Source organism: Bos indicus, chromosome 1 (assembly GCF_029378745.1).
Source record: "Bos indicus isolate NIAB-ARS_2022 breed Sahiwal x Tharparkar chromosome 1, NIAB-ARS_B.indTharparkar_mat_pri_1.0, whole genome shotgun sequence".
NCBI classification, from domain to species: Eukaryota; Metazoa; Chordata; class Mammalia; order Artiodactyla; family Bovidae; genus Bos; species Bos indicus.
This window is the reverse complement of record NC_091760.1, coordinates 84,572,044-84,586,573: the sequence shown is the minus strand read 5'-3', so window position 1 is coordinate 84,586,573 and position 14,530 is coordinate 84,572,044. Positions and strand designations below refer to the sequence as shown.

The 14,530-nt window shown below is 42.8% G+C and overlaps 1 protein-coding gene across 3 annotated transcripts in view; it reads right to left on the bottom strand.

Annotated features, from left to right (window-relative positions):
• Positions 1-14,151, bottom strand: part of MCCC1 (methylcrotonyl-CoA carboxylase subunit 1) — a 58,912-nt gene extending 44,761 nt beyond the window's left edge. The window contains exons 1-4 of one of the 3 annotated variants that reach the window (XM_019959114.2): positions 13,945-14,151; positions 9,689-9,735; positions 8,967-9,103; positions 6,511-6,606 (exon numbers count right to left, since the gene is read on the bottom strand). In XM_019959114.2, coding sequence (XP_019814673.2) covers positions 6,511-6,606; positions 8,967-9,103; positions 9,689-9,735; positions 13,945-14,033 — 369 coding nt within the window. In that variant the 5' untranslated portion in view covers positions 14,034-14,151. The remainder of the gene's footprint in view (positions 1-6,510; positions 6,607-8,966; positions 9,104-9,688; positions 9,736-13,944) is intronic. The other 2 variants (XM_019959120.2, XM_070791266.1) reach the window with 2 other exon arrangements.
• Positions 14,152-14,530: the final 379 nt, after the last annotated feature.

The window sequence follows — 14,530 nt, the reverse complement described above, 5'->3', positions numbered from 1 at the left end:
TGTGCATTAAAATTGTTAAACAAGAAAATAGCTAATTAAATCTAAAGATGACTGGAACTGGAAAGCAAATGCTAAAGGAAAAGGCAGACATCAATGTGACTTGTTAGAGGCAGGAATTCAGGTGCTAGTGAAGAGCAAGTCTGGAGCAATTGACTCCTAATTATCCTGACTGCAGCCTTTGTTCTCATTCCACCTTTGCTCTCTTCCACTGGCTGATTCCCCACCAGCAGCCACAAAGATCTTATTAAAATATAAATCAGATCACCTCACTCCTCTGCTTAAAATCCTCTAATAGCTATTTAGAATGAAATGTAAACTCCTTACTAATGCTCTGTATAAGGCCTATAGTAGTCTAAAAGATGCTGCCTCTACCCTTCTCAGCTTCATCATCTAGCACTTTCCTCTTGTGTCTTGTTGGTTTTCCAGCTCCAAACCCAACCTTCCACTGAGTTTGGCGACCAGGCTCTGCCAATTACCATTCTGGACAGCTGGTTCCCTATCAGGTTCTACCAGCAGGGGTCACTGTAGGGCAACTGGCAGCCAGGGAAGCTCTCTGTTCCTCCATAGCCCTCACCAGCAGTTCCCGAGATGAGTCTCCCCTGGAATTTTCAGAACTAGCCTCATGCTCCTAGGTAGGGCCCCTCCACAGAGAACTGAGGAAGAGCTGCAGAAGGTAGAAGGTCCTTCCTCCAACCTCTTCCCCAGTCAAAGAGGTAAGTTTTTATCAATAGGTAATTTCATCATACTTTTTTTCTCTTCTAGTCCTTCTAGACAACTGGTGGAACTAATCCCTAACTTAATTCCCCTCTGTTGAAATATCTAGTGGAATTTTACTAACTGGATCCTGAATGACACAGCTCTTCACTGCCTTCCCTCCATCCACACCGAATATTTTTGTCCCTTGAATATAAACCTTATTCACATCTCAGTGTCCTGGCAGTACCATTTGACTGAACTTTTATGGTTGGTTCCTTCTCTTCAGGCAGGTCTCTGTTCAGCTGTCCGACTCTCTGCGACCCCTGTAGACTGTAGCCTACCAGGCTCCTCTGTCCATGGGATTCTCCAGGCAAGGATACTGCAGTGGGTTGCCATTTCCTTCTCCAGGGGTCTTCCCAACCCAGGGATCGAACCTGGGTCTCCCGCATTGTGGGCAGACGCTTTACTGTCTGAGCCACCAGGGAAGTTGCCTTCCCTCCAACCATATTGAATATTTTTGTCCCTTGAACATCAACCTTATACTCATCTCAGTGTCCTGGCAGTCCCATTTGATTGAACTTTTATGACTGGTTCCTTCTCTTCAGGCAGGTCTCTGTTCAACTGGCACCTCTTCAGAGAGGCGCTGATCGCACTTTTATATGAATATTTAAAAGCATTTCCTAAAGAGTATGTAACCCCTTATCCAGCTTTATTTTCTTTCTACCACTTATAACATTCTTATTTATATTAGTTCTTTACTTGTTTCATTCACTGGAAAGGGTGAATTTAACTCAGATGACCATTATATCTAGTACTGTGGGCAGGAATCCCTTAGAAGAAATGGAGTAGCCATCATAGTCAACAAAAGAGTATGAAATGCAGTACTTGGGTGCAATCTCAAAAGCGACAGAATGATCTCTGTTCATTTCCAAGGCGAACCATTCAATATCACAGTAATCCTAGTCTATGGCCTGACCAGTAATGCTGAAGAAGCTGAAGTTGAATGGTTCTATGAAGACCTACAAGACCTTCTAGAACTAACACTCAAAAAAGAAGTCCTTTTCATTATAGGGGACTGGAACGCAAAAGTAGGAAGTCAAGAAACACCTGCAGTAACAGGCAAATTTGGCCTTAAGGTACAGAATGAAACAGACCAAAGACTAATAGACTTTTGCCAAGAGAACGCACTGATCATAGCAACCACTCTCTTCCAACAACACAAGAGAAGACTCTACACATGGACATCATCAGATGGTCAACACTGAAATCAGACTGATTATATTCTTTGCAGCCAAAGATGGAGAAGCTCTATACAGTCAGCAAAAACAAGACTAGAAGCTGACTGTGGCTCAGATTATAAACACCTTAATGCCAAATTCAGACTTAAATTCAGAAAGTATGGAAAACCATTCAGGTATGACCACAGACCATTCAGGTATGATCTAAATCAAATCCCTTACAATTATACAGTGTGGAAGTGAGATATAGATTCAAGGGATTAGATTTGATAGACAGAGTGCCTGAAGAACTATGGATGGAGGTTCGTGACATTGTAAAGGAGGCAGGGATCAAGACCATCCTCAAGAAAAAGAAACGCAAAAAGACCAAATGGTTGTCTGAGAAGGCCTTACAAATAGCTGTGAAAAGAAAAGAAGTGAAAAGCAATGGAGAAAAAGAAAGATACTAAATGCATTTGAATGCATTCCATTTGAATGCAGAGTTCCAAAAAATAGCAAGGAGAGATAAGAAAGCCTTCCTCAGTGATCAATGCAAAGAAATAGAGGAAGGCAATAGAATGGGAAAGACTAGAGATCGTGTCAAGAAAATTAGAGATACGAAAGTTATGACCAACCTAGATAGCATATTCAAAAGCAGAGACATTACTTTGCCAACAAAGGTCCATCTAGTCAAGGCTATGGTTTTTCCAGTGGTCATGTATGGATGTGAGAGTTGGACTGTGAAGAAAGCTGAGTGCCGAAGAACTGATGTTTTTGAACTGTGGTGTTGGAGAAGACTCTTGAGAGTCCCGTGGACTGCAAGGAGATCCAACCAGTCCATTCTAAAGGAGATCAGCCCTGGGTGTTTGGAAGGAATGATGATAAAGCTGAAACTCTGGTACTCTGGCCACCTCATGCGAAGAGTTGACTCATTGGAAAAGACTCTGATGCTGGGAGGGATTGGGGGCAGGAGGAGAAGGGGATGACAGAGGATGAGATGGCTGGATGGCATCACTGACTCGATGGACGTGAGTCTGAGTGAACTCCAGGAGTTGGTGATGGACAGGGAGGCCTGGCGTGCTGCAATTCATGGGGTCGCAAAGAGTCGGACACGACTGAGCGACTGAACTGACTGAACTGAAGGGAACATTTCATGCAAAGATGGGCACAATAAAGGACAGAAATGGTATGGACCTAACAGAAGCAGAAGATATTAAGAAGAGGTGGCAAGAATACACAGAAGAACTATACAAAAAAGATCTTACAACCCAGATAATCACTATGGTGTGATCACTCACCTAGAGCCAGACATCCTGGAATGCGAAGTCAAGTGGGCCTCAGGAGGCATCACTATGAACAAAGCTAGTGGAGGAGATGGAATTCAGTTGAGCTATTTCAAATCCTGAAAGATGATGCTGTGAAAGTGCTGCACTTGATATGCCAGCAAATTTGGAAAACTCAGCAGTGGCCACAGGACTGGAAAAGGTCAGTTTTCATTCTGATCCCAAAGAAAGGCAATGCCAAAGAATGCTCAAACTGCACAATTGCACTGATCTTACACACTAGTAAAGTAATGCTCAAAATTCTCCAAGCCAGGCTTCAACAGTATGTGAACTGTGAACTTCCAGATATTCAAGCTGGATTTAGAAAAGGCAGAGGAACCAGAGATCAAATTGCCAACATCTGCTGGATTATCAAAAAAGCAAGAGAGTTCCAGAAAAACATTTAGTTGTGCTTTATTAACTATGCCAAAACCTTTGACTGTGTGGATCACAATAAACTGTGGAAAATTCTAAAAAAGATGGGAATGCCAGACCACCTGACCTGCCTCTTGAGAAACCTATACGCAGGTCAGGAAGCAACAGTTAGAACTGGACATGGATCAACAGACTGGTTCCAAATAGGAAAAGGAATATATTGTCACCCTGCTTATTTAACTTATATGCAGAGTACATCATGAGAAACACTGGGCTGGATGAAGCACAAGCTGGAATCAAGATTTCTGGGAGAAATGTCAATAACCTCAGATGTGCAGACGACACCACCCTTATGGCAGAAAGTGAAGAGCAACTAAAAAGCCTCTTGATGAAAGTGAAAGAGGAGAGTGAAAAAGTTGGCTTAAAGCTCAACATTCAGAAAACGAAGATCATGGCATCTGGTCCCATCACTTCATGACAAATAGATGGGGAAACAATGGAAACAGTGACAGATTTTATTTTCATGGGCTCCAAAATTACTGCAGATGGTGACTGCAGCCATGAAATTAAAAGATGCCTGCTTATTAGAAGAAAAGTTATGACCAACTTAGACAGCATATTAAAAAGCAGAGACATTACGTTGCCACCAAAGGTCCATCTAGTCAAAGCTATAGTTTTTGTCATGTATGGATGTGAGAGTTGGACCATAAAGAAAGCTGAGCGCTGAAGAATTGATGCTTTGAACTGTGATGTTGGAGAAGACTCTTGAGAGTCCCTTAAACTGCAAAGAGATCCAACCAGTCCATCCTAAAGGAAATCAGTCCTGAATATTCATTGAAATGACTGATGCTGAAACTGAAACTCCAATACTTTGGCCACCTGATGCGAAGAACTGACTCATTGGAAAAGACCCTGATGCTAGGAAAGATTGAAGGTGGGAGGAGAAGGGGATGACAGAGGATGATATGGTTGGATGGCATCACTGACTTGATGGTCATGAGCTTGAGTAAACTCTGGGAGTTGGTGATGGACAGGGAGGCATGGCGTTTTGCGGTCCATGGGGTCACAAAGAGTCAGACATGACTGAACGGCTGAACTGAAATGAACTGGTTTCATTATTTTCTGCCTCAACTACCAGAGTGTAGCTTTAGACACAGGGTATAAACTCTTAGTCATTGCTGCATTCATACTTAGAAGCTGGCACAAAGCAGAAGACCAAATAATGCTTGCTGAGCAAATAAAAGAGTACTTTAGGCACATAGAACAATATAAGCAAATGCTCAGGGAAATAAGCATGATGTGTAAAGATGGAGAAAAGTTCACTGTAGCCATAATAAAGAACTGGTGATGACAGGTAAGTTTTGATAAATACTGGAAACACTCAAATGCTAGGCTGAAGAGTTTGAACTTTACCTTGTAAGCACTGGAGATTTACTCACTGGGGAATAGGATGAGACAGGGGGCAAGTTATTGAGAAAAAAATAAAGAGTAGGCGGTATTGATAAAACAAGTGTTTAGGAAACACCTGTCTTACAGTAAAAGCAAGTGCTAGCAGTTATCTGCCTAGCACAACTCATTGGATGGGCAGGGTATTTAGAAGCAAGGAAATCAGATGAGAATCAGAAAATCCAGATAAGAGATTGTAAGGACTGGCTGTGTGATTAAAAAGAACTTCTGGAGACAATTCATAGAAAGATTCAATACGAGTTGGCTCCTGTTTTATTTTGAAGGATGAGAGATGTAATAGCAGTTAAGTTTTGAGCCTGAGATGTTGAAAAACCAGGGAGCAGGGCCCTGGAATGAGACTGGGAAGTCAAGAGGGAAAAAGATTCCTTTTTTGATTCTACTTTTCCTTATAATTTAGACCAACATCTAATTCTTTCTTAGGGAGAAATCTCCCTAAGAATCTGATGTTCCTAGGACCTGTCTCAGAAGATAGAGGATTTCTTGGAAGACAGAGGATCTCCCTCTTAAATATGTAATTAAAACCTCCCTCTACCTGTTTCCCCGAAGATCTAAAGCTTTTACATCTAAAGATTTAAAGCACAGGATTCAGTAAGAAGGTAGACTGGCTGATGAGTGAGAAGGGACACGTCTTGTTTACAATAACAACCCCATTCATTTCAGTTCAGTCGCTCAGTCGTGTCCGACTCTTTGCAACCCCATGAATTGCAGCATGCCAGGCCTCCGTGTCCATCACCAACTCCCAGAGTTCACTCAAACTCATGTCTATCGAGTCAGTGATGCCATCCAGCCATCTCATCCTCTGTCATCCCCTTCCCCTCGGGCCCCCAATCCCTCCCAGCATCAGGGTCTTTTCCAATGAGTCAACTCTTCGCATGAGATGGCCAAAGTTTTGGAGTTTCAGCTTCAGTATCAGCCCTTCCAATGAACACCCAGGACTGATCTCCTTTAGAATGGACTGGTTGGATCTCCTTGCAGTCCACGGGACTCTCAAGAGTCTTCTCCAACACCACAGTTCAAAAGCATCAATTCTTCGGTGCTCAGCTTTCTTCACAGTCCAACTCTCACATCCATACGTGACTACTGGAAAAACCATAGCCTTGACTAAATGGACCTTTGATGGCAAAGTAATGTCTCTGCTTTTGAATATGCTATCTAGGTTTGTCATAACTTTCCTTCCAAGGAGTAAGAGCCTTTTAATTTCATGGCTGCAATCACCATTTGCAGTGATTTTGGAGCCCCCAAAAATAAAGTCTGACATTGTTTCCACTGTTTTCCCATCTATTTCCCATGAAGTGAACAACCCCATAATCAAATATAAAAACCTTAGGAATAGTTAAAAAGAGAGAACAAGTTCTATAAATAATAAATAACTTTGTGTAAACTGTACAAAACTTATTCCTCTTGCAATGAAGATTTCTTCATGATTCTATTACCTGTGCGGCAGAGATCTTGGCCACTTGAATGATTTTTTCCATAGAAAGGTAGCTCTGCTGAGAGGGAGCAGGGCCGATGAGATAGGCTTCATCTGCCTGTGGAAGGAATATTACAGGCTTAACAGACCACACAGCTAGGAGCCATGCATACACTGTACAGAACTGCTGGCTGCCTAAGGACAACGCAAGAACTGAGAAAGCAGCAGCAGCTCATGTCTATGTTACCAAAATTAGCCAGTTTGGAATCTTTTGCATGAGATACCCAAAACTTGACTTTTTATGAATAAAACACACAGAGTGAAATTAAAGTGCTCTGGGTTAGGAAGGAAGAGGCATTAGTCACAGCATTATTATTAGCAACAAGAGTAACCTTAAATGTAGTTAATGCCAAAAACGCAGTTTGAAAACAGACAAAATATACAACAGATATATACAGCAAGAAATAAAATTACAAAGTTTCCTGAAGTTTTATCATTATTACAGTATGATAATACTCCTTCTATACATTTGTGAACTATTTTATACTGTCCCTTAAAACTGTCACATAATCATAGCATCTCTTGAAGCAGACCAGAAGTTACCTCTGTGATCAGTTTGGGACATATCTTTCCATTTCCACATTCCTATTTATTTGAACATATTTATATAACCATACAACAGTTTTAGTTTTTGCTTTTACACAAATAGGGTTAAACTCTAGAGTCACTGTCTGCAATTCCTTTTTTCATTAACAGTACATCTTTCCTTGCTAGTACACATGTCTACCTCATTTTTTTGAAACAATTGCATAAAGTTCCACAGTAGGGAGGTAACTTAGTTCATTTAATCAGGTACCTCTTAACAGACATTCAAGCCATAATGGCAAATGGGTGCCAGCAACATCTTGTACATGACTCCGGGGGCACATGTATGAGTGTATCTCTGGGCGGAGATCTAGAGGAGTGTTTGCAGGGTTGGGTGAAAGACATGACATTTTAATCACTCCTGGTTAATCACCCTTTGAAATGGTGTCATTAATATATATTTCTATCAGCAAATTAATTTCTAACCACGTTAACCAGCACTGAATAGTATCCATCTTGCATAGGAGTAACATGGAAATCTGCTTTTCAAGCTATCAATCTGGCTGGAGTGTAGAAAATATTGTGGGAGGGGGTCAAGAGTAGAAGTAGGCAAACCACGTACAAGGAGGGTACAGCATCTGACCGGGGAGGATGACAGTGGTTCTGACTTAAGGCGCAGGTGGTAGAGGGCACACAGAAGTGGAAAGAAATGTTTGAGAAGCAGAATTAACAACAACTGGGGATTGTCTGGATGGGAGAGGGAGAATGATGTAGACTGGGGATGAGGATGGGAGATATTCAAATAACCCCCAAATCTCTGGCATTATTATTCTTATAAGCAATGGTACTGCGATCTACTGGGTTAAGGAAGTCTGTAAGAAAAGCAGCTTCAGAAAAGATGAAAGGTGATGAGTTCAATTTCAGACACACTGGTTTGGTGCCCATCCAGGGGGAGCTGGACAGACATGAATCACATTCAAAAGGTAGGGTGGGCTAGAAACTCACTTTTGAAAGTTTTTACCAAAGAAGTTGATGATACAATCTAGAGTAAGAGTGCACAGTGAGAAAAGGAGAAATTGGAAGATTCTTGGTAGGAGACAGAAGGATTCCAGAGCACAGGAAGACAACTGGCCTTGAATGGGAAGAGGACAGATCCAGATGCAGTGAGTGGGTTCTGCGGCAGGAAGCTCAGTCCTACGTCCTCTGTGAATTGGGATCAGGTGAGAACACATGGTAGGTGGAGACTCAGAGGCCGAAATGGAGCAAAATGGGTTCTAGATAGAATCTGAGAGGAAAGTGGCCAGAGAGCTGCATGGGCCTGCTGTGCAGTGTGAAAACCCAGGTAAAGCAGGTCACCAGGAATTTCTGTCAGTCTTTGAAGTCTTGCTGCAGCCAGAAAGAAGGCCAGTACCTAAGTTCATCCATGGTTGGGTTCTGTCTGGTGTTAGTAACTAATAACAATCACAAACCTCAGGGGAGTAAGGTCCTTTCAGTTATAATTTACAGTTAAGTCAAGGCTCAGAAACACTGAGTTGCCCAAGATCCCTTGGCCAGTAAGTGGCAGTTGCGAAGGCTGACCTCAGTCCTGGGAAATCGAGGATCTGGACGTGCGCCACCGACAGTGGGATCTGTGGGTCAGCTGCACTCTCTGAACCAACCCTTGATGAAACAGGACCTTGCCTACCAGTCAACTGCACCACTAAGCACATGGTTTAGTCCCACTGGTGTTATGTTTGGTTACCAAGAAAAATTATCACTGAGCAGATTGAACTTACCTACTTAGACACTGTTAACACTAGCAAATATAAACTGTCAACCAAGAAGTAAAATACTGACACAATAAACAAGTAACAGTCACTTACAAAATTTGACTTCTGGTTTTTAAAAACGTACCATGTCAACATGCATGGAATTCCTGTCGGCCTCACTATAAACAGCCACAGACTGTACACCCATTTTTTTGGCTGTCCGTATCACCCTGCAGGCAATTTCTCCTCTGTTTGCAATGAGGACCTTGGAAATGTTTTGTCCTGTTTAAAATACCATGAAAACCATATACAAATATTACTGGGGAATTAAGGAATGAGAATGCAAAATATAGTTGTCCCTCAGTATAGGTGGGGGACTGGTTAACTACTTGGTGACCATGAGTACATAACCCCAGGCCTCCTAGAGCCTAAGGACTGATAATGTGACATCACCCTGTGACATCACCCTGTTTCCTCACCATCAGCCAATCAGAGACTTGTGCACAAGCTCATCACATATCCTGAGACCCATCTCCCTCACCTGACTTCTAAAGATGTTGTGCTGAAAACCTTTCTCTGCTCCAGACTTCAATGTTTTGGTTTATTTGGCCTCACTGTCTGTGGGGCACACAAACTTGGGCTAACAATTCAGCTAAAAGAAATGGTAGCTCCAGGATTTGAACCCAGGTTAGCTTCACTCCACAATGAGTGAAGCTCTTCGTCACTCTGCTCCATTGCCTCTATCCCTCTGTACACAGCAGTGTGAGTTAAGTATATAAAAAAATCTATTATGCACACATTAAATAATTAAACCTTTCCTTTTCTTCACAATCTGAAACAAAGCCAAACAGAAGACACTGTCAGTACCTGTGGTTGTTGCATACTTCCTTGTTCTTTGCTTCCAAGCCCATCCCCTATAAAATGAATCCAAATGGAATTACAATTAAACAGGATATATAAGATCTGTCATTGCTTTTTCAGAAGAATCTCAATTTTTTAAAACTTGAAATCAAGTCCAGATAAGACCTTAGTTAAATTTAAAGCCTACAGCATGATTTAATAAGATTTTCTTTGTAGGAAGAAAACAAATATAGAAATTAAAAATTACCGTTCTGACTGATTTCCCTGGCACTCCATGTCCTTGACCAGACCACCTAACCTGCTCTGCTCACTCCTGAGTCTGGCAAGAGAGCCTGGAGTTAGAGACAATTCGAAAGCTAAGGTACTTCAAGATCATCCAGTTCAGCTTTTTTCCCGAACTCTTTTCACTAGAACCCAAAGTAAAAACTATGTTCAACTTTACAATCCAATACAAACACAGAAGTTTCAAGAAAGAAAAATTTCCCTATGTTTCAGTAGTTCCTGTTCTATTCCATTTTATTAAATAAAACATTGATCAAACTACAGTTGGAAAAATACTGATCTAATTCACTCCTCTGGTAAGACAGGTTTGCACAGCTAAGCCCAGAGAAATAAAGGGAACGAGCTGAGCAAAGGCAGTAGAAAGAGTGCTGGTGACACCAAGCAAGTCACTTACATCAGTGTTTCTCAATCTTTTTTTCATTACTCCCCACTAAAAAAAAAAATACTAAGGAAAAAGATTTTGTAGGAGGGGTTGAGCTTTGCAGAGCCACCAACAATGGTAATTAACATCTAAGATTTTTTCACTCTCTCAAGAAACAATTTTTACATATATAAGAAATGGAGAAGCAGGGAGCCTAATAATTTGTATCTTAACCAGTTGTAATGTCTAACAACTTTAAGTTCTACCATACCTATTGATACAGTAACTTAACATTGAAACCAACCAAGAACTGATAGAAAGCAGGCCAGATTCATACAATGCCTATTAGCTGTCGGTTAAAAAGAATACCCTTGGACTGCAAGGAAATCCAACGAGTCCATCCTAAAGGAAATCAGTCCTGGGTGTTCACTGGAAGGACTGATGCTGAAGCTGAAACTCCAATACCTTGGCCACCTCATGCGAAGAGTTGACTCACTGGAAAAGACCCTGATGGTGGGAGGGATTGGGCGCAGGAGGAGGAGGAGACGACAGAGGATGAGATGGCTGGATGGCATCACCGACTCGATGGACATGAGTTTGAGTAGGCTCTGGGAGTTGGTGATGGACAAGGAAGCCTGGCGTGCTGCAGTCCATGGGGTCACAAAGAGTCAGACACGACTGAGTAACTGAACTGAACTGATTATAGATACTGCATAACTCACATGTGTAACATATACATGTATCAATAGTATATATAGAAATGTAATTGAACAGGACTAGCCTTTCACTGGAGCAGAGATGCAGGAGGCTAGATTGTTAGAGTGGAGGACCAGACACTCATTGCCCTCTGATGCACACTCAGTCAAAAGCTGACATCCACAAAGGGCTCCTGGGAAGATCCATAGCTTCGGCACTTGAGTTCCACAAGACCATTTCTCAGGAGGTTACTGCCTTCCCACATCTTTCCAATCACCTGACAGCTTTCTTGAGCTTCAGTGGTGAGGACAGGATCCAAGTCTCTTCCTATCACAGTCTTCAGATAGGTTTACTGATAAGATTCAAGGCCTGTCCTGGACAAGTGTCTGCTGCTAAGTCATTACAGTCGAGTCCGACTCTGTGCGACCCCATAGACGGCAGCCCACCAGGCTCCCCCGTCCCTGGGATTCTCCAGGCAAGAACACTGGAGTGGGTTGCCATTTCCTTCTTCAATGCAGGAAAGCGAAAAGTGAAAGTGAAGTCGTTTAGTCGTGTCTGACCCTAGCGACCCCATGGACTGCAGCCTACCAGGCTCTTCTGTCCATGGGATTTTCCAGGCAAGAGTACTAGAGTGGGGTGCCATTGCCTTCTCCGGGACAAGTGTCTATAAAATTGCAATTTTTTGATAAATCCAGCTAAGACTCTGATTCTGTTTTAAGGACATTGCTGAACTAAAGTCTTCTTCTGCCATTTTCCAGTGTAGACCTCACACACATCACTTTAACTATAATCTTCTATCCCAACAACATTCTGACTGGTCTACTCCATTTTTGACCATTTACAATTTAAAATGCTTTAAAAAACATTAAGAAGTTGCCTTCATGAGATTATTGTACCCTGATTCAAGAATTTCTACACTAGTTTATCCGCATTTAAAAAATTCTACACTAGACTAGATTTCTTTTCTGAGTTACTACAAAATCATAACATAAAAAGATATGTAAATGTATAGCCATGGCTTATTCATGTGAATGTATGGCAAAAACCACCACAATATTGTAAATTAGCCTCCAACTGAAAAAAAAAAAAAAAAAAGATATGTAAAGAAGGACTTCCTTGGTGGTTCAGTGGCTAAGCCTTGGCGCTCTCAATATAGGCCTGGGTTTGATCCCTGGTCAGGGAACTAGATTCCGCATGCTCCAACTAAAAGATTCTGCATGATGCAACGAAGACCTGGCCCAGCCAAATAAATATTTTTTAAAAACTGAAATAAAATCTTTACAAATAACAAATAAATCAGATCATGGCACTCCCTGCTCAATTCCTCCTCCAGTTGTTTCCCTCTGTCACTTAGAATGAAATCCCAATTCTTAAAAAAAAAAAAAAGACATGTAAACACCCTATATACTGATAAGATTTTAGTTCTGCATGCCATTAACAACTCTAACATTTTCCAGGGTGACAACTATTTGAGAATAGATACCTAATACCTAAAAATTTGAGAGGTAGAGAGAAGTAAGAGAAAATGAGTCTGTATAGTATCCTGAAGAGCCCTGGAAACTTAAGAAAAAATCAGGAGAAAGACAAGAGCACTAATATTGCTTTCACCATCATATTTTACTCTGGGGCTAGTCCTACACAATTAAATAACTGAAAATCTACATATATACAATAACTTTGGGACAATAAAAGAAAACAAAAAAACTTGAGACTTAAATCATTGAGTCTGCAAAGGCTACTTCTATGGATTGATTCATATGCATCAGATTATATTTAAGAATAAATAGTTCTAATTCTATTTATTCTATTTAAGCCTCTTCACATTAATGTTAATTCATTTAATAAACATAGTCCAAGATACTAGTGTTGTCTCTTCTAGGGATAGTATCATCATCTCCTCCTAAAGAAACTGATGCACTGAAGTAGGTAACTTGCCCAAGATTACTCACACACCCAGTGAAGAGCAAACTGAATCCCCAGAACTCTGACTGCATCGAGTCTGTGCCCTTAAACTATACTATCTTTCCAGAATGATAAACGAGGAGGAAGCAGAGGAGGTGCGAAGAGAAGGCAAAGGAAGTTAAAGAAGCCTGCTATCTGGAAACCTGGGGGTATCTTCACTGCCAGAGTTATTGTCGTGGGTGCGTGCTAAGTCGCTTCAGTCGCGTCCAACTCTGAGATCCGATGGCCTGTAGCCTGCCAGGCTCCTCTGTCCATGGGATTCTCCAGGCAAGAATACTGGAGTGGGTTGCCAGTGCCCTCCTCCAGGGGATATTCCCCACCAGGGATCATGCATTGGCAGGTGGGTTCTTTACCATAAGCGCCAAAGCTTAAAACCTGAAACTCATCAGCAGTCAGGTTAGCTAGAGTGAGTCATATCTGATATGTACCAAGCTGTTGACAAAACCTATCAGCCCTCTGGACGATAAATTTGCTGTTGTTAACTTGATTTATCTCAGGGAAGGGGAAGAACTCCAAGAGCCCTTAGCATCTTGGCGCCATTTCTTACTGAGAGTCGGACACGACTGAGCAACCAACACACACAGCTGCAGTGCAATCTAGGGCAAGTCGTTGGCTCCTTCGGACTTCACCAGAAGAGGGATTATAACAAAGCTCGCCACAGACTGCAAGCAGTGAAAGCCCAGTGTGAATGGTTAGCAGCCGCACAAGCGTTTTTCTTGCCCCTGTGGCGAGGGGAGCATGGAGATGGCAGGCCCAGCTCCACCCCCTCCAAAATGGGCAGAAGGCTGAAGGGTGGATGTGTGGAAGGGAAAAAGAAGGGAATCCTCCCGGGATGGGCTAGAATTTTTCTTCTGTCCTTCCTCTCCCTCGACCCTTGGTTCCTCTGCGCCTCTCACAGCGCGCACGAGTCCATTCACTTCCGGGCGCGACAAAGATCCACCGCCCCTCCACCCGCCGTTACCTCGGCGGCAGCAGCAAGCGCGGGACTCGCTGCCACCGGTGCCTCTCCGCCGCCACGAGCAGCACCGACACCAAAGAGGCCGCCGACATGTCCCTCAGCCGCGTAGCTCTCTGACGCCTTAAGCTACGAGCTGCGACCCCCTCCCTACATAAACTTGTCGCAGCTGCGCAGCCCTCTTGTCCTCCGCCGGCCACCGTACAAGTCAAAGCCAAGCAGTAGGCAGACCGAGGCGTGGTGGGGGCGTCTCCACCAAAACCAATCAAAGAACAGAGCAGGGCTTGGGGGCGGCGATTGGCCAGTCGGGTCTCGCGCCGCGGGGGTGTGGTCCCCGCTTCTCCGCCCTTTGCACCAGTTCGTGGAGGGATTAGCTGCGTCCTCAGTTTCTCTGGAATCCGGCTTGCTGTCCCTTCCCTTGGACCTCGGCGTTCCTTGGTTCTGGAACCCTCCTCCTGACCTTTATTATTAAAACCGCACGGAAGCTGGCGAGGCAGAGTCAGGGAAAAAAGTCAAATGGAGTGGGAGCAAGATAAAATTCTCTAGTGGTCTCGAGAACGGTTAAAATAAGATAATTAGCTAAAATTTAAAA